The sequence below is a fragment of the Ambystoma mexicanum genome, chromosome 7q (assembly GCF_040938575.1).
Source record: "Ambystoma mexicanum isolate Mex_15411 chromosome 7q, UKY_AmexF1_1, whole genome shotgun sequence".
NCBI classification, from domain to species: Eukaryota; Metazoa; Chordata; class Amphibia; order Caudata; family Ambystomatidae; genus Ambystoma; species Ambystoma mexicanum.
In genome coordinates this window covers 282,270,295-282,290,280 of record NC_090941.1, presented here as the reverse complement: position 1 = coordinate 282,290,280, position 19,986 = coordinate 282,270,295, and the positions used below count along the sequence as shown (strand labels likewise).

The 19,986-nt window shown below is 45.6% G+C and overlaps 1 protein-coding gene across 2 annotated transcripts in view; it reads left to right on the top strand.

Moving 5' to 3' along the window:
- The window catches only part of NDFIP2 (Nedd4 family interacting protein 2), a 693,434-nt gene that overhangs the window by 605,412 nt on the left and 68,036 nt on the right, over positions 1-19,986 (top strand). For both annotated transcript variants that reach the window (XM_069639897.1, XM_069639898.1), the window contains one exon: positions 6,190-6,256. In XM_069639897.1, the coding sequence (XP_069495998.1) occupies positions 6,190-6,256 (67 nt within the window). The remainder of the gene's footprint in view (positions 1-6,189; positions 6,257-19,986) is intronic.

The window sequence follows — 19,986 nt, the reverse complement described above, 5'->3', positions numbered from 1 at the left end:
TTTCATTTTCGCTCTGGGCGAATCAGCATTTACATTGTATATATACAGAGACCCAAGATGGTGGCCTGGATCGAAAGATCACTGTGGGCGCTCACCTTGTCTCCGGAGGCCTTGCAGGCCTTACAGGCAAGTCCTCCCAGCCATGGACACTGCTATCGCATGTTCGCCTGCCCCCTTTTTCTAAGATCCCAACACGGACACCTCTCAGTAACACATAGGCTTCATCAACCCCCCATTCAAAAGCCCCCCCCCCCTTTCCTATAGAGCTTCCTTATTCACGCCAACCATATTGTTATTGAACAACTGTCCCAGGGCGACTGGCCAACACACCAGGCAAACCGCCAACAGTGCACTGGGAGCCACACACCTGTCCCGCCTACACAGCGCGCCTCCCACACGTGATACTGGAGCTGCCATCGTCCCGGCACATCCAGCGCCCACCACACACTGGAGTGCCATTCTATCAATACACCTGCAACTACTCAACAAGCCAGCACCACGCCATGCTCTCCTAATGACCGGGGACACACCAGTGCCCTCGGGCATTTGGCTCTTTTAATTTGTTCATGCCCCCAACTACTTTTCATATACACACCAGCACCACCACGCTCAAGATACTACATGCCCCTTGTCCAATTTGCATGACACATACCATGGTCAATACCCCACGGTGGCACCATGCCCATGACAGACCGCCCCCCCCCGGTCGCCAGTGTTTGTATGGGGACACACCCCTCTTATTTCCTAACACCACACCATCCACCCAGACCACAGCGTGCGCCAAACGCCCCAATACACTAGAACCAGCACGCCAGCTTTCATGCATTATACCTACATGCCATCCACCGTGTCTGACACCAGGTTTACATCCACACTTACCTCCAAGCTGAGCCAAGGACTCTCATGCAACAGCCAAGGGGGGGGGGCACTGCTGCCCTGCCTCAAACTTCTGTACAACCCTCCTCCCTGACCAGCCCCCACTGGTCAGATTGCCCAAGCAGCCAAATCTGCTTGCACGCCACAGCCGCCCCAGCGAGCCCAGTTCACACCCCTGTGTGACCTTCCAAATTCCCTGACTCACCTGCTCAACACTAGGCTGGATCTCCCCCGTCTCACTACATGACCCTTCTGTTCTCTTTTTTCCAGTTTGCTATCCAGCATCTAATTTACTTTGAAACCTCCATCAAGATTTACCTGGAAAATCCAACCCAGGTCCACTGAAGCCTTAGATCCTAGACACACTCATCACTCTCTGCTCAATCCTAATCTAACGATATCTCTCCTTCTCTTTCTCTCCTTTTTGCCCCTTGGTCCACCCTCTCTGTAACCTTTTGCAACCTACTTCCAGTCCCCAGCTGCGAAGGTTAACCATTATGTAAACTGAAATGTTTCTTTGTGTATCATGTGTTCTGTCTATGATTGTACTCACCACCACCCACACTTCACCTCACACACAATTGTCACTTTATACACTAATGCATTCATGTCACCTGACAATGTCCACTGTCCTATGTTCATTGGTGATCACAGTCTGTCACTACTCAACACAACAATGTAGACATTATGGTCGAAACACGTGTCGGCACACTATATGCAATTTGGCACTATATGTGCTAACAGATCAGGGCAATATATGCTAATAAAGAAGCATTCCAAAGCCTACACTAAAGTGACAAGACTTATCCTTTACTCGCCTCTGACATACCACCTAACTGGTCACAATACTCAAGGTTCAGCGCTGGAGCACACGTGGTTCTTGCCAACCCTTCGTACTACTGGAAGTCACAAGAGTAAAAACGCATGTCTGGGATATAAATGTCTGTCAGTGGTACTAATATTCCTCGTGCCCGTGGTTGGGAGAAAAAAGATAGTGCTTGACAGCTTTATGGAGTCGTGACAATTAAGTTGTGGAAGTCTGAGAAAGGTTAAGGGAAGAGCTATACCCCTTGATTTTGAACTGTGGAAGCCTAAGAAAGGCCAGGGGTAAAATATACCCCTTTTGTGTTTTGAACTGTAAAAACCCACGAGAGATCAATGGAAGAACTATATCCCTTGAGAGTGTGAACTTGAAGAAACTTGAAGAGACTCCGGGGAAAGGAATCACGTCCTGAGACTTGTGGAACTTTGTTTTTGGCACCTTTTCTTTTGGAACTTTGTTGGAACTGTGGAAAGAGCTGTGAGTGGTGAGCTGAGCGACCATTCCCTTTTCACTTTATATTGATTTTAGCATGTGAGGGTCAGGTTAGGATTTGGACACAGGATAGAGGAGTTTACTTTGGACATTCTGACGCAGACAGTAGTTAGTTTTGTTGAGGCAGAGAGACCCCTCTTAGAGTTAGGGCAGGTTAGGACTTTTCTCCAACTCCCGTTTTTTTTGTCAAATAAAAGTCTATAACAACGTATTACTCATGTGTCAGTCTCCTGCCTCCGCACCCTTACAGTACATTTTCAGTTCTTTCATACAAGTGCTGTAGGAACTTTACCTATGGTTGGCTCTCATAGTCATCCATCCCATGTACGTGGATCAGCATAGCTAGTGTTTGTATAATTTCAGTATCAAGAGCACAAGTGGCAACTGCTTTCTCTAAATTAGCACTTGTTTATGATAAGTTCACAGACGTTCCTTGGGTTTTCTCCGAGATTGCCCAGAAAAAGGGGACCGACTTTCCCATGTAAATATGCAGTAGGAACTATTCCATATTCTAATGCTTTTCACCAATGAGTTAGATATAGTACGGAAACCGTTTTAGCATGGGTGTACGCTTTCAGGATCATTCTGCATTTGCCCTTTTCTGATAAGTGCTTTGCTTTGATTATTACAAACCGATTCTGCATCCTTACCCCTTATTTCCTTTCTCACCTGTACAGCTCTCATGTGTGTAAAACCTTTCTCTCCCCTTGTCCTTGTGCTGCTTCTATTGTTTCGAAGACCAAGGTCTGATTACCACGTGGCGAGGACACAATGTGCCACTCTGCGAACACGCATCGACACTGTTAGGCCGCAACGGCGATGACTGGCGGAGCATAAAAAACCTATAGCATAATATTTGAAGGGAGATGCTTTAGGGCACATCAATTGTTACGTAGTTTCTGATGGAACTGATACCGAAAAAATGTACATTCCCTCACTGATCATCTACGCGAAGATCGTAATAATTTGCAGTTTTGAAGAAAACTGAAACGTTGTTGATTTGCCAGGCTCTCTTGATCTTATGTGCTTTTTGTCCTTGAATTTACTGATAACATCGAGCATTGTCGTTCTAACCTTTTCTCAACCGCTATAATCTGCTTTTTGGGTGACTTATTCATGCTCTGTCAAGCGTGCATCTAAACCGAATAATAAAGAATAATTATGTTTTTACTATTGGCTTGGTTCGTTTAAATATTTGAACATGCGTTTTTTAAAAATAAAATACTATAAGCAGATAGCTGCGGTTATTTAGTTCATAGAAGCTGCGTGCAACACCTTTGAAATGTCCCTGCTGTTGACTGACCTATGCAGAACCAGTTGATCAATGAGTAAAGCTGTAGCCCATGCTTCTTAGATGATTTTCTTATCTCAAGGGGTGCGATGTTACAGCTTGCTTCTAATGGGAAAATCTTCCGACCAGTTGACTGAAATAGATTATTGCTGCGTAATTATGGCGTCATAATGCCTTATCTCTTGCCATCTCTAAATGATTGACTGCATGAGGTGACGCGAAGCACTGGCTGGCTCGCTTGCACCGAAGGAATATCCGTTTAAGGGGAGGGGAAGGTATGATAGGTTTTTTTAATGGTATGCTGGAAAAACTGAGCAGAGTAAGGCGAGCACAAAAGGGCAGAAACAAAATAAATGTTGAAAGGAAGAGAACAAAAGAAAATGAGTACTTTGGGCCTCATTACGAGTCTGCTGGTCCGGAAATAAGACTGCTGGTAGCAGCATACCGGCAGACTACAACTCTGCTTTCCTGATCCTGTGCGCCAGGCAGGTCTGATTTGCCGGGAGCAATGGCCCCGGGAAGCAGAGTTGCCACGGAAGCACTGGCACCCTTGGCAACTGTGCCAGTGCTTCAGAGTCCCCACAGGAATGGGGACTAACATTTTCCACCGCCAGAACTTGTAATGTTCCGGTGCCACTGTGCCACTGGGATATCAGGTGGCGGAAACAGTGTTTTAGTCCGGTGGCAACCCGCTGGTAGCACCGGCGGGTTACCGGCAGACTTGGAATGAGGCCCATTGTGTGAAAATGAGACAATGCAGAAATGGTTGCCGGGAGATATTTAAGGAACCAAAAAGGGGAGATCACAAGACTAACTGAATTGTGGAATAAAACTGCAGATTGACTAAAATGTTGTGCAGCGAAGAAATGTCTTGGGTAAAGATGTAAGGAAATATCAAATGGCAAAAGGGCAAAGTGAAAGAAAGAAGCAGAAAAGGAGAAAACCAAGAATAAAAGCAGTGACTAAGGGTAAAAATGAAGCAGAGAATATCGAATGAAAGCAGGGGGTTGGAGGTCTGACTCAAATGTATTATAAGAAATAAAGTACCCCAAACATGATATGCAGAGGATGTTGTAAGCCATGTTGAGACTCCCCCTATCCCTAATCAGCATAGTCAATAGCCAGATAATCATGGGAATTGTAGTCCGGAATATCTGGCGAGCCAAAGATTGCAGACCCCTGTTCTAAGGGTACGCTAATGTTGCGGATTTTGACTGGGGTTGGGGGGGGGGGTAAATGTTATTACATGTATATAGATGAGAGTACTTTATTTAACGTACAATTCCCTTCTCTAAATCAACGTTTTTTTATGTGGTCAGCTGTAATTAAGTGTTCTGCAGGTGAGAAGTAGTATTGCAAACATTATATATGCCACACACCAATCGAGTGCACGCATATCCTCTATTAGTTTGGTTTACATTGGAAAAGTGTTTGAAATGAACGGGTGTTGGCTTTTGCAAAAAAATACAACTGGAAGAATAGAGATACCTTGCACAGAATTACTGATTTGAATGTTGGATTTTTGCTGCAAGACTCGTACAACAGCCTTTTCTGAGGTGCTGCCATGTATATAGTATGGTTTTAATGTAATATATTTGCATGCACCTATATCCTAAATATGACTAGAAGTCGATTGTATTAATTAATTCTTCTTTTAATTTGAATCCAACACATTTTAAGCACGTTAAACATGCTTCTCCGCTCCGGCTTCATCAGGAGTATTTACCTATTCAAATTCATTTAATCCAAAATAATTGCTTCAAAATATACATGGAAAAAAGGTGTTACTTTTTTTTGCAAAATTATATTTTTCTTGAAATGTATTATTTCTCATTTTCCATTTAGTTGTATTGGCTACCTCCTTTGTATTGAGTATTTGTAGGTGCAACTTAAGATAGGATGCTCTATTTGTTTTATATATTTCCACTTAGGTCGCGAGATTTTTCTTATGTATTGCTTGTAATTTTATCTTGTAATTTGTTACCTGAAAAATAGAACTTGTCTTATGTATGTTAAATATTTGTATGTATTGCATGATCAGTTACTTTTGTTATTCAAGTCAGTTTTTTGTATTTCAGAATTGTATGATATAATTATTGTAATAATTGATTGGAACCAGCCAATAGACTAGCTCCAGCCGCCCTCGGCTCAGGCTGGAGACGCATGTTCCTGCACACAGTATGAACTACCACTTCAAGGGTCACTTAGCAGACTCTGTTCTGGTGGGAATTGGATGCTGGAACACCTCATTTTTAAAAAAAAGATGAAAAAAAGCTGTAATGAGCCTGGCAGCCTTTGGACGCGATTAGCGGTGGGGGGCGCAGAACAGGTCAACCGCTGTTTTGTAGAGGTCAGCAGAACACCCTGGTCTGATAAACTCAAACTAATGTGTCTTTGGTGTTAATATCGGAAGCAGCAGGCACAGGCACCTCTTTTCAGTCAGTACACTTTAGTATGGCTGAGTAGTAACTCTTTCTTGGGGTTGACGAGCCGGTGTAATTCTACCGGCTGTATTCACGTCCTGTTAAGTCGTCGCAATATTTCAAAGAGTCTATTAAACGTGGCGTTCAATTACATGTTCATTTCTTGAGGCAGTGGTTGAAATTCGTTTGTGCCGCCTGGCTGTAAACGTGCCGTTATGTTTGTCTGATACTGTAAACGCCACGTGGTTGACCATATTATTTAATTGCTATCTCTTATCTTTCAGTTTTCCGACTATTTCACCGGATACTTCAATGGGCAATACTGGCTATGGTGGATATTTCTTGTGCTCGGTAAGTCTCACTGGCAAAATTAAGTAGCACATTCTGTATCAACTCCTGCAGCACTGCAAAAATGAATTAACAAGTCCCTGGGCTCCCTTAAAAGGCAAATGCAGGTTTTTTCCCTGATGCTCTCAGGTCTGCTTTTACAGTTGTTTTAAAATTGTATGCACATTGATTCTCACAGGTTTTATTGAAATAACCCTAACCCCTTTTGTACAGCCCATTAAGGGCAACGAAAAGCTTGTTTCTGGAGTTTACGTAGCTATCTGATAATGAAACATTTCAAGAATGTATTTCAATAACGTTTTCTTTACATCTGCTTGTCGAACACAAAGCGACCCTGAACTCGGGTCAGTGAAGAAGGCTCCTCATCGCCTTGGATAGTTTTATTGAATTACTGCACTTGTGGCCTTTAAGGTTCGTTTTGGGTTGTTCGAGGCCTCGTTTGTTATTTCGGCCATTGCCTCCGACTTCTCAGGGGCACGACGTGGTTGACCTCTGGAGTCTTTCAAATGCTCGCTGAGATATCGATCCGCCAGTGAAGGCCTTCATGCTGATTGACCACAGCACGCACTTCAGAAATCTACCCCCCTTTTTTTCTTTCGAGATACTGCAGCAGGCAGCTTTTTTCGCTGCTTCACAAACTTTAAATAGCACAAGTATTTTAGATGTAAATAAGTCACTCGTGTTAGGCCTCGTTTATCGAACCAAATTATTTACTTCATGCACTTACCTAACACATAAATACGAATTAAAGTAAATTACTATCACATTTTTACAACCTTTAAAACGCTCTTTAAATTCCCTTTTTGTGTTTCAAGTGTTGTGTATGGTTTACTTTTGGTGGTGTAATCCACCCACAATATCAATCGGTATTGTAATATAGGTAGACGTCCATCTTGGGGACCATCAGCAAACACGTTTAAACCTTCCACCTCACACCCCCCGTAAAAAGTAACACACCAAACAAAGTTTCAATTTCATGCAACACCCCCTTCTTGCTGCTCGAGCTATTAGAGTGCCATGATCTGCTTGCTAATATATCTCATATTGAGTGCAAACTGCTGGGGTTTCACCCTTGTCCCATCTTCCCGCTGCCATGCAAAAGCTCCAAAGGCATGAGGCTATATTTCCTTTTTGCAGACTTTCTTGCATGCTTTGAGTGCATGACCACCACGACAAAGGAGTTGTCACCCCTTTGCTGCCCCCACCAAATTCTGACCTTTCAAACAAAGCACCTTTTTTGATGGCATCCTCAAATGTTTAACAAGAATATGTCCCTTCCTATATGTGACGAGTGTGCCACATCCATGTCCTAGAAACCTGGAACGTACACGTTTCATCTCATAATTTAAGTGCTTTTGTTGAAAAACCTGCTGCCCTACAGTATTAGCTGTCAATATTTTCCTTCGCCTTATGTGACCTGCTCCCCCACCATTGTAACCTAAGAATGACCTCTATAAGTATGAGTAAAAATATGCACTTTAAACAATAAAAATGCAGTCAGCTAACTAAAAACACTAGCAAAAACCCATCTCTGAAAATTTCAACAATGCTGCGGTTGACAATGCCACTGTTAAAATAAAATGTCATAAAAACATAAAATGTCTTGACCAAAGTGAAAGGGTGGCTTAAAAGCCACTGTGTCCCAGAAAGTGGACCAGGGGTATAGGGCCTTTTAACAGTAAATTATCCTTGTCTGAGGTGGCTCAAGAGCATTGAGCTGTTCATCTTGGTGCTCTAGCTGCAGTCGAGCCGATGCCGAGGTGGTTCACATTCTGCGATCCCACTGGCAGTTGACGTTTAGCCGATTTGATTGTGCTTGCTCTCGAAAGGTTAAGTCTTTGTTGGAGATGGCGAGGCAGTGGGGCTCATTACAAGCTTGCCGGTTTACGGTAAAAAAGCGTGAAATTCAGTTTACTGCAATTTTACCATTCCACCCAAGTACGAGTTGTCAGAAACACAGTTGACGGTGTTACCGGTGCCGGTATCCCCATTTCCGGAAACAAGCCTGGATTCATCTTCCAATCAGGGAGGACACTTCGCAAAGGCAGTCCTTCAGTCCATGGTTAGATCTAAATGTAATTGGTACTCCCACCTCCAAATTATTACTGCTTTGGGAGTCTGAGGAATACGTGGGAGGACACAATCCATTCGAAGAACAAGTTACTTACCCCCTGGTAACGTTCTTTCGATTGGATGTTCCTCCCACGTATTCCTCATTGCCCCTCCCAGCCTACCCCGTCGTACAATTTACGTGTTATTACGCTTTACACTTTCTATGAGCCTACGGGTCGGTCTATGGTACGCCTAGTAATTTGTCTTCAGTAGGGGGAAAACGGAACTGAAGCGAATGTGCGCTACTTATACTGATGATGATGTCGACGGTTGAACGGAGGCCCTCGAGGGACATCGGCTCTACGATACTGCACATGTCACCCTCTGTCGAAAAACAAATTCTGAAGCAGCTAAAGGTTTAGAGATGCATATCTTAAGATGAGGAATACGTGGGAGGAACATCCAATCGAAAAAACGTTACCGGGGTAAGTAACTTGTTCATTGCTTTCCAATAGTACCACACTTGATCCTTCTACCTGGCGTAACCTTTCAGCAGGTTTCTTCGAGGCAATCACCTCTTGCCCTACGAGTCTACGCGCCTGTCCGTCTACCAAAACAGTTAAGTGCCTCAATGGTAACTTTCACAGTAGAATAGCAACAACTTCAATGGCCTTCTTCTGCATACTTCAATGGCCTTCTTTAGCCTAAACAGTTTAACAGCTCTAAGGGAACGGAACATTTATATTGATCCCTGTGAGGACCTCTCCACAAACGATGCTTATCTCCCTCTGGAAAACCACCTCTAGAAGGGCAGCCTCTTTGCCACCTTTCCTCCAGAAGGGCAGCCTGTTTGCCACCTTTCTTTTCCTTCGGCATCAATACCGAAAATAGTCTTCAAGATCATGGGCCTCATTACATGTTAGGCGGTAGGGGGTTAACGGGGCCGGTAGAGCTGCCGGCCCGTTAAACCCCTAGCGCCTCATTACGAGGTCTCCATGCGGGACCTGGTAAGGACGCCTGGTTAAACCAGGCATCTTTAGCGGGTCCCGCGAGCAGACCAGGATGCAAACAGGCCCGTTATTAACGGGCCCGTTGCTTGCATACTCTCCATTCCCATTGAGCCATTTGGGGGCTCGAATGGGAATGGGGATGTACCGGATCCGTGTTCCCTGAATGGGGAAATACCGGGCCCTCCAAGGTCGGAATGGCCTGGTATTTCCCCATTCAGGGAACCCGGACCCGGTACCCGGAATGGGGGTAGCCATGCCGCAAATAGCAGCATGGCTACCTCCAATTTCGTAATGATGCCCCAAGTCTTTTGCTGCTTCTATTTTGACTGTAGCAATGTTAATCTACAGCAACCACAATGATGGGTATCCCCGAACCTGAATAGCATCCTTTTTCAACCATGGGGCTTCTCACTAGTCCTTTCTTGTGTTTGGCAGCCTTTATTGAACTGATATTGCCAGTTTCTCAAGGTCTCTTGGCTTGAGTATTGGTGGTATGCTTTGGTTTCTACTACGACCCTCCCCACCAGCTTGTTGGTATTGGCCCAAACTCACACCTTCATTTCTGGACTTCGTTTGCTTTACTACCAACAGCTTTTGCAAATCTACAACAGTTCGATTTTCGTGAGTTTTATTATCTTGCCTTTGGAAAGGTGCAATGGGCCGGTATTCACAAGATTGATTAACTTGCCTTTGTAAGTTTGTAACCGTTTGGTATTCGTAATGCTTTTTAGCAGGGCTTTGTACGTTAACACCAGTTCGGGAATTTGTAACGTTGCTTATTCTGCCTTTCACTCGCTCGCGAGTGATCCTGCCTGCACGGAGCACGCAGCCTGAATAGAAGCACCCTGGAATCACTTGTGTGGCTTAGACTGAAAAGGTAAGTCGCTTCTAGGTGCTCCTTAGAGTCTCCCAACCAGGCACACTTTCTTTGTTAGGTCACCTCTTTCAAGTTGATTTGGAGTAGCTCTGACTACTGAGGGCTTGTGGTGCAACCCTGCCACAGTAGACCTGTCGACTGCTCATGTTGCTTCTCAGAACTCACAACAGTCCTTTTCCAGCTCCTCTACTCCTGTCTCCCACAGCATACGCTGCCTGCACTCCCACTTCTCAGACTGCTTCAGCTTCTTCTCCTGCTTCTTCTCCTCCACTACCTGCACCTGAGGGGGTCATTCTTGTTAATTAGCTGACCACTTCTGCATCTTTGTTCCCCTGTATCCCTCTTCCTAGTCTTAGTACTGAGGGAATTATGGAACTTTGAGTTCCCGAATGAAAGAGTTTGTTTTCTTTACTCTTTCTACATTGTGGATTGAATTTCCCCTTTCTACAAGCTTTAACAAAGGGATATTACAAGAGCTAGTCATAAGGCACGTTTGAGAAGAAGAGTATGGTTCTTTACTTTTAAGGCTTGCATTATTATACAACTTCGTTTGGGAACAAGGGGAATCTATAACCACATGCATTTCTTGGGTTAGAATAGGATGTTTCTTACTTTTACCATCACGAGGTTCATAGCCGAATTCATTCCTATTCAGATGGTCTACTTTGGGGACAATAGAATTATGATGGCAACAAGCCATTACATACTGTGGTATTAGTTAAATGTCCTCTTGAAAAGAGGTTAAATACTGTGTCTCATCTCATACATGTCCCTCACTCTCCTGAGCCTTTTCTCCTCCTGGTTGATCCTCCCACAGTACACTATCCTCAAGGTCAGCATCAGAAAGTCTGCCTTTCCCTGACCACCCAGGAGGATACTTCAGGTAGGGTTTCAGTGAGGGATTGATGGAATTTATCACAAGTGAAAGATTTCGACAGTGGCGTGACCACAAGATGGTTGTGGTGGGCAAGCTGCCCATGCAACGACGCCAACAGCACTGTGGGAAAGCCACAGCAAATTACACGGCTCCCCGTCGAGATAGAGAACCTCGAAAAAGTACAAGAGTCGTACAGCGCAGACGCCGCCGAGAACGAACCAAATGTAATACAGAAAAGCTGAGAGAAAGAATGAGCCACACGGTGAGGACACCAGCGAGAGCGAAGGGATATGGAGAACAAGAGAAGGACCCTGGCTTATAAGAATCCCGCAGACGTTTCCAACAGTACGAACGGTTACGGGGAACCCGGGAAGAACTGGAGGTCACAGAGACTCGTATGTTCCAAGAAACCCGTCCCAGTAGAAATGAGAAAAGCTTGAAACCAAAGTTAAGAAACCTGAATAGTCTTAATGAAAGAAAGAGAATAACAGACAAACCTGAGGGGGAGATCAATAAGATGGGGAAAAACTCCTACCCTGAGAGGAGAGGGGCGGGGGGATAATCTTGGGTGAAGAGTCAGAGTGTAATATAACAAAGAAAGAATATGATGAACTGAAGGCCAAAGGTGGTGCTATGATAAATAAACACCAGAGAGACCAGGCAAGAATCATACAGGAAACTTGCAAAGCCCATTAAGATTGACCCAAGGATTCAACAGGAGTCAAGGAAAGACATTTTTCTTTTTTTTTGTTTGTTTATACTTTCTTTATTAATTGGTACACATCACAGTACATTTTGCATTTCATCATTCAAATGACATACATCGAGAGGGACCCTGAAAGGTGATTATAGCATATCTGCGTGGTACTAGGCATCTTTAGGTCACAGTAAATAGTATGAGATAGACAGTTACTCCCGCAAACACAATTTAGGCCGTTGTATTGCTCTCCTCTGCTCACAGGTGCCCACCCAAAGTCTGCAAGTTGGTTGCTAGCTTGCTCTCAGCCATCACTCCATCCCAGGACACTAGGTAGGCTACAAAGGGGCCTCATATATTCTTAGGTTTGGACTGTCGGCCGTATAGCAGCCCATAGTCCGTGTGCGAATCCCTAAGCTTTACCATGTCTCTGAGCCAAGCCTGGATATCGGGAGGAGCTGCACGATTCCATCTCATTAGGATACACCGCCTGGCCATTATCATGAATGTTGTAATCAATTTCCACGTGCTTTTAGTCGCAACAGGCAGCCATCCAAACATGCAGCACAGCACATCATATGGGATTTCTCTCCCCACCACCTCTGACACTGTTTCCACTACCTTCCCCCAAAACATCCTTATCATGGGGCACAGCCACCAAAACACCCTTATCATGGGGCACAGCCACATCGTATGGATGAAGTCCACCGACTCAGTGTTGCACCTCGGGCAGCTGCCTGCCCGGTGGTGGTCGAATTTGTGAATGCTATCGGGTGCAAGGTATGCCCTATGAAGGGTATGGAATTGAATCAGTTGCAAACGTGTGCTGAATGCCCCACTGTGTGTTTCGCTCACATAGAAGTGCTCACTATTTGTCCATAAAGGGGATCTCCGCATCCCTTTCCCATGGCCACCTAAATCTTGGGGGTTCACAAGGGGTATCTCTCTGAAGGAGACCGTACAGTATAGAAACCATTTGCCTCGATGCCGGTGAACCTACCAGGGCCTGCATTATTGGGGTCATCACCGGGGCAACTGGGAACGACGGGAACCACGTTTTAAACGCTGCCCGCATTCGGTGGTACTGCAGTACTCGGTGGCGCCCCTTACCCATCTTTTCAGTGAATAAGTCAAGTGATCCGAACGTTCCCCGGGGTATAAATCGGCCATGCTTTCGATCCCCACCCCTTGCCAGTCTCGGACTATCGCTTCATCGCATGTTGGGAGGGGTACGCCCGATCTTCCACAGCCGGAGGCCCGGGTCAAACAGGATGTCGATGCAAAGACGTTTTAGAGCACAGTTCCATGCATGAATTGTGCACACCACCTGTCGAACTTACATTTGTCCGTGATTTTCTGCAGCGAGTAGGGGTGCACTGAACCTCTCTCTATACGCACATGTTGATAGCGGGTGCCCCCGGCATCCAATAGGTCACCAAGGACAGTTGCGCGACAATAAAGTAAAGTTCCAAATTTGGCGCCCCAACCTCCACTTCGCTCCCAGGAGAGGGTCAAGGTGTCCCAGGTCACCTGAGGGGACTGCAGGCGCCAAGCTAACTTGGACAGTTGGGCCTTTACCTCAGCAAAAAAAATCTCACCCCCAGCCACACTGGGATATTCTGGAAGTGGTATAAGAGTTTGTGGACTATCATCATTTTGGCAAGTGCGATCCGACCCAACAGGGACGGAGGGAGCCTGTTCCACCTATCCACCTTGATCCGCATAGCATTCAAGTACATGATGCGATTGCTGGCCAGCGGTGTTGTGGCGTCATGACTCAACCTGCACACCCAGATAGTTAACCAATTCTTGCTCCCATCTATACTTGCCAATATCCCCCGGTCTAGCCGAGCCATCATTTAGCGGGAAGAGGACAGATTTAGTCCAGTTAATTTGAAGTCGGGACATCCGCCCGAATGCCGCTATCTCCTGCGAGAGCAGATCCATATTGGTTGTCCGGTCTCTGATTTACATAATGGCATTGCGTACAGTGATGCCAATCCCATTAAGCCTACCAATGTTAATCCCCTCAACGAGGTGCCATTTCCGCAGGCGAGCTGCCATTGGCTTGATCGCCAAGGCGAAGAGCAGCAGCGACAGCGAGCAACCCTGCCTGGTCCCGCGTCCCAGCAGGAAGGGCTTAGACTGTCTGCCATCAAGCCCAATTTGGCCGTTCGTGCCCACGTACAACAGCCAGATGGCCGCTAGGAAGTACCCAGGGACGCCCACCTATCACAGGACCGTTAATAAATAGTCCCACTCAACGGAGTAAAATGCCTTCTCCATATCAAGGAGTGCTGCAACTGCATGTACCGCTCGGTCGATTTGGGCAAGAATAGCAAAAAGCCTAGGCAGATTAAGTGAAGTTGATCTCCCGGGAATAAATCCGACTGATCCACATGGACTACACTGGAAACATGTGCAAGTAATCGATCCGCCAGGTCATTAAACTGGTCTAGTGTGCCCCTGACGTTACTCCCATGGTCAGCGTCCCCTCCAGCCTCTGCTCTACTCTCCAGGTCCTTAAGTACCTGTTCAGTTTCCGAGAGCTGCCTACATAACTTCATCAGGACCCCTAGCTCCAACGACAGGCACCCGCCCCGCAGCACAAGCTTGAAACCCTCCTGCTTGGAACACATCGACGGGACCGAGCACAGGTTCTCCTGAAAGTAGTTTTTAACCAGGTTCAGTACTTCGCTCTTATACACAATATCAAGGAGGGTGGCCGCTTTGAACCTCCAGAAAGGACGCGGGATGATCTTGGAACCCGAATCTAGAGACCAGAGAAAAGGCGAGTGGTCGGTAAGCGCCCTGGGGAGAAGGGAGTAGTTGATCGTCATACAGACCAGGGAGGGGCTCGCCAGCACATAGTCTATATACGTGAGGATGTATTATGAACTGTAGAATGAAAGGAATATTCCCTCCTCTGTGGCCAGAGCAGCCGCCACACATCTCCCAACTCCAACTCATGCAATTCCTTACCATCACAGCAGCTTTAGATCGTGGCTGGCTGCTCCCCCCCCAACCTGTCCCATTCCGGGTCCAGTGCTAAATTGAGGTCCCCCGTCCAAACCAGGTTGGTATGTGCATTTTCTCTACAGATGGATAGCAAGGACTCAAAAAATTATGCATTGTCCCTGTTAGGGAGAATTCTCTGTTTAGGCTGAATTTCCCTACCTAGTGAGTCCCCCAGCAGCTTTGCTGGATTGCTGGGGTTTATTTTTTTCTCCTGCCAAGAGTGAGACTCTTTTACCCTCACTCTTGGGCATGTTGAAGTGTGTTTTCTTGGTTAAACCTTGTGTTGAATGGGCTATGGGGTCTTTTACTCCATAGGGCCTCATATATTTTTGTGATGCGGGTTACACAGCACCCTCTGTGCCGTAACCCTGGGGTGTCCTAGGGACTCCCCAATATAGACTCCATACCCTGGGACTGACTACTGTCTCCCAGGGCATGTAAAGTCACCAAAGACTTTACTAGTCTTAAATCCTGAACAGAACCAGTACACACCATCATATTGTGGACGTACTGGCTGGGGCAATTCGATTGCCCCAGGGTCTGTTAGTCGAGGGGGCACGTCTCCGTCCCCCCTGATCGAGTTTTGGCTGGTGGCAGTGGAAACTACGTTTTATATTCGACCGCGAATATTTTCCTATGGGATTTCCCATTGTTTTAGGCTAACACATTTAATTATTTATTTACGGTAGCCTTAAACATACCGCCGGTTTATATATTTATTATTATAACTCCGGTTGGGATTTTTTGCCAAAACTTGATGCTAAAATGGCGTTGGCATTCGCCTCTGTAACTCTGACCCAAAGTGGAGCCCTTTGTCCCACTTTTGGCGGGCTTCTCCACAGAAGCCCTCCAAAGTGGTGCCACTCTGTCTGGGGTACTTAGGAGGGGTGGAGGGGGATTTAGGCACCCTGGACTGAGTTACCTAGGTAACTCAAGTCGCACTCCGTCCTGATTGGCCCAAGTGGTGAGCCGGCCGGCTCACCACTTAGCATGTTTGAGTGACAGCTAGGCTGGGTGAATGGGGGTTTGCTGCATAAAAGCAGGGCTTTTGGGACTGGAACTTCAGAAGTCGCCACAGGACCTAAGAATCCAACGAGGGACGAGCTGAGCTGATCTGCTACGACGACACCACCGGTGGAGCCCTGCTGAACCGTCTCACCACTTTTCCCGACGACCGAGGAGAACTCTTAACGGAGTGGCTCCTTCCCTTGACTGGTGGGGACAACCAGTTTTCACCTTCTTTCCGCTCTTCGAGGTATCTCGTGGCCGCCTTGCCAGTGCCAAGCACCCCGGCAACCGGAATACCCACCACTTTTACCCCAACCGCGAAAGTCGGTACAACCCTTTAACCGGAGGACTCCGCGGCTGGTTTCTTCCCGGGCAGTGCAACGACCTTCTTCTTCTGCTCTTCAGCGAGATCTTCTTCTCCCCTGACCGACGTCGAGCCTTGCTGCCACTGCCTGGAACAACTGCCCCCGCTGGAGGATCCTTTCCGTTAAGGTACAGTGTTCCGCCTGGCTTCCCTTGCCACCGACTGTACGGGGTAGTTTTAGCCCCCGGCTTTCGATCCTGGGATTGCCTGGGACACTTCTAAGCCTCTCTAACTCTTTTCCGAACTCTCTTGCAAGACTCTGAATCCCTACCAACTGTGTGATCTTGGGCACGTTTTCGATCTGTCTGCTCTAAGAGTGGGCCCTGCTTAGTGACTTTTGCTCACCTGTGACTTTGTGCTTCTTTGAGCTTACAAAAAGTGTTCTTAACCTTAGAGTGGTGTGTTTATCCTAATTCTGCTCCTCCTCCCTCCCTTCTTTTTACCTACTAGAGTGTCATCTAACGTTAAGCGCTCACCTCTGTTTGAATTATGTGGTGTTAACCTAGAGTTGTCTAGATAGGAATAAGGATTGGGACTGCTTTCCATATAACTGTGTTTAGAGTGTTTTACTATATTTTGCTAGAGTGTTTTCAACTTATGTGTTCTTGAAAATAAATAACTATATACTTTTGAAACCAAGCTCTGGTCAGTGTTTGCTTGTGCTATTGTGTCTGAGTACATATTGTGTATACTTTGCATACTGCCTAACTCTTCTTGAGGGAGGTCTGACTGCTCAGCCACAGCTACCAGGTAAATCTGGGTGGTGCGGACTGCTACCAAGTGGGTTTACTGCTATACCTGTAGTCTTAAATCTTTTGCAGTGTTCCCCAAGGGAACTGCACAGGTTTCTGCCTAACAGTCCCAGTCGGGAGCATAGATGTTGACAAATGTTAACAGCATGGAGCCCCAGCATCCTGAACAATCACAAAATTACCAACCCGGTCCACTACTGTTCCCTTGAAATTGGAGCGATTTGTTTATCAGTATCATTAGCGCCGCCAAATACGTGGAATGAGACTTGTAGTACTTGCACACTCCCCAGGACTTAGCCATGCCATTACTTCTCCCAACCAGGTGAGTTTCCTGTAGGAGGGCCACCTTTGCCTCATGTCTTTCACAATATTGTAACACCTTACAAGTTTTAAGGGGGTTATTAAGCCCCCTTACATTCCAGCTTATGATCTTGCAATGAGCCATCTCTCCCGTCCTATTTCTTACGAAGCCGCCTCATCCCTGCAGACTTTGCCCGTCTCCACCTCAGCCGATCTTGTACCTGTGATGTGCACCATTCTGATGTAACATTCTCCCAACATCCCCCCCTCCAACCATTTTCTGTCTTGTGTTTTTATTTTACATAAACAACCATGAACATGAACAATCCAATAAACATACAGCCAATCAATAAATAAGCAACGTATCACAACCAATTTAAAAATAATCATCAGCGTACTAAAAATAGAACCGGTAGAAGAAGAAGAGAGAGAAAAAAGGAAAGGAAAGAGATAGGAAAAAAGAGAGCCAATGTAGGAGAGAAGGACCAAGAAATTAAATTACATGAACCATACAATAATTCAATTATAAAACAACCAATGGACATCCTATAAATGACATACACACAGCAGTGCACAAGGATGTACATACATAGTCCCAGATCAAAGTTCAGTTTTTACCCATAGGTGTCAAGAAAACAGCCCCAGATGTCCCAAAACTTGTCAATGTCATCAGAAAGTTTGTAAATAGCTCTTTCATATGTCGAAATTGTAAGAAGCTCCTCCACCCAATCATCAATGTTGAAAGAATTACTCGATTTCCAGGACCTCAAAATGAATTTTTTAGCGACCATACATGCACGTAGCAGCCAAACCTTCTTACCAAAGTCAACTTCCTCCAGAAGAGAATCATCGCCTAAAATCAACAATGAGGCATTCATGGGGATTGCAATGTTTAAGACCAAACTTAATCTCTCACATACCTTTTCCCAGAACTGCATCGTTTTAGGACAGGACCAAATCAAATGACTCAGAGATCCTCTAGAACACTTACATTTCCAGCAAAGATTATTGTCCAAAAGTTGTCTCCTGAATAGTTTCTCCGGCGTCCAATAGGCCCTAAACAACAACTTCGTTTGAGAAGCTCCGAGGGACCAGTCCAAACTCACCAGTCGAGTGTTTCCACAGCACCTTCGCCAACACCTGAAGTTCACATCTTCCCCAAGGTCCTCCGCCCACAGAGCAGGTAATCTCGGATCACCTTTCCGAGTAGCTTTTATGATACTATACATAGTAGAAGCAGGGTGAGATGCACCGAGGCATACAGATATAGCTGCCCAGGCTGGACTCTGAGCAGTTAAATGTGGCTCCTCAATGCAAGCCGAAATAATAATCTTCAACTTTCGATATTCAGCAAATGAGCATTCCGTCATATCATACCTCTGGCCAAGTTGAGCGAACGATAACCAGTTTTCCCCATCAAACAAATCTCCAATGTATTTGATACCCGCCACAAACCATTCCATCCAAAACAGAGTTTTGCCCTGATACATCAAGGCTGGATTATTCCATAAGGAAGCATCTGGATGCAAATATGGATCTGCACCCAAACGGGTTGAGAGTTCACACCAGCAGTCTTGTAAGAACGAAGTAAGGGCACTGATTTTTCTTGATTTGTTCCTTCGAGTGGTTAGCAGAGCTCTCGGGTCTAATTGGGAAACAGCACTGCATTCCCAAGATAAGAGGTCAAAATGCTCAGATTGTACATCTCCAGAGTCAACAACTTTGCATAAATGTCGAGTGGAAAAAGATAAGTGGTAGTCTGAGAAATTAGGCAAATTCATTCCCCCCAATTTCAATGGGAGTTGAAGTTTCCAGATTGCAAGTCTTGGAGGCTTCCCATTCCAAATGAACTTCTGCATAATCCCATTAATCTCCTTAAAGAAAGTTCCTGGAACCCTAATGGGGAGCATGCTCAGGAAGTAATTTATCCGAGGAGTCAGATTCATTTTCAAACAGTTGATTCTGCCCCATGTCGACAACTTCAAGAGACTCCACCTCATCAAATCTGATTTTAGCGTCGGAAGAATCTGAGCAAAGTTAATGGCAGGTAACTTCACAATATCTGCTCCAATCCATATGCCAAGATATTTCAACTTTTCAGCACACCACTTAAATTGAAATTGAACACATGTATGTCGTTGACACAACCCATTGATTGGAAGGATCTCAGATTTACTCCAGTTAATCTTATATCCCGACATCACGGAAAAAGATTGAATGTCTTGCATCAAATAAGAAATACCAACAGCCGGGTCTTGAAGGGCAATCAACAAATCATCAGCATATAACCAAACCAAATTATTCCGACCATTTCCAATTACCGGCTGAAGGCGTACATCCGCCCTTAAGCTCACCGCTAGAGGTTCTATAGATATAATAAAAAAGAGCGGTGAAAGAGGGCAACCCTGCCTTGTTCCACGATGAAGTTCAAACGGTTCAGAAATAAGGCCATTCGTCAGCACACTCGCAGAAGGGTTGGTATATAACAACTTAACCCACCGCTGGAAATCTTGCCCAAATTTCATTTTCCCTAAGCATGCAAATAAAAAGTTCCATTCAACACGATCAAATGCCTTTTCAGCATCCAGGGAAATGATCGCACTGGCAAATGGTTGATTATGCCCTTTCTCAATAGTCAATAGTAGGCGTCTCATATTGTCCGCCACTGCCCTGCCAGAGACAAAACCCACTTGGTTCTCATGTATCAGAGTAGAAATCACCCTATTCAACCGAACAGCCAGGATTTTGGCCAATATTTTGCAGTCACAGTTTATCAGA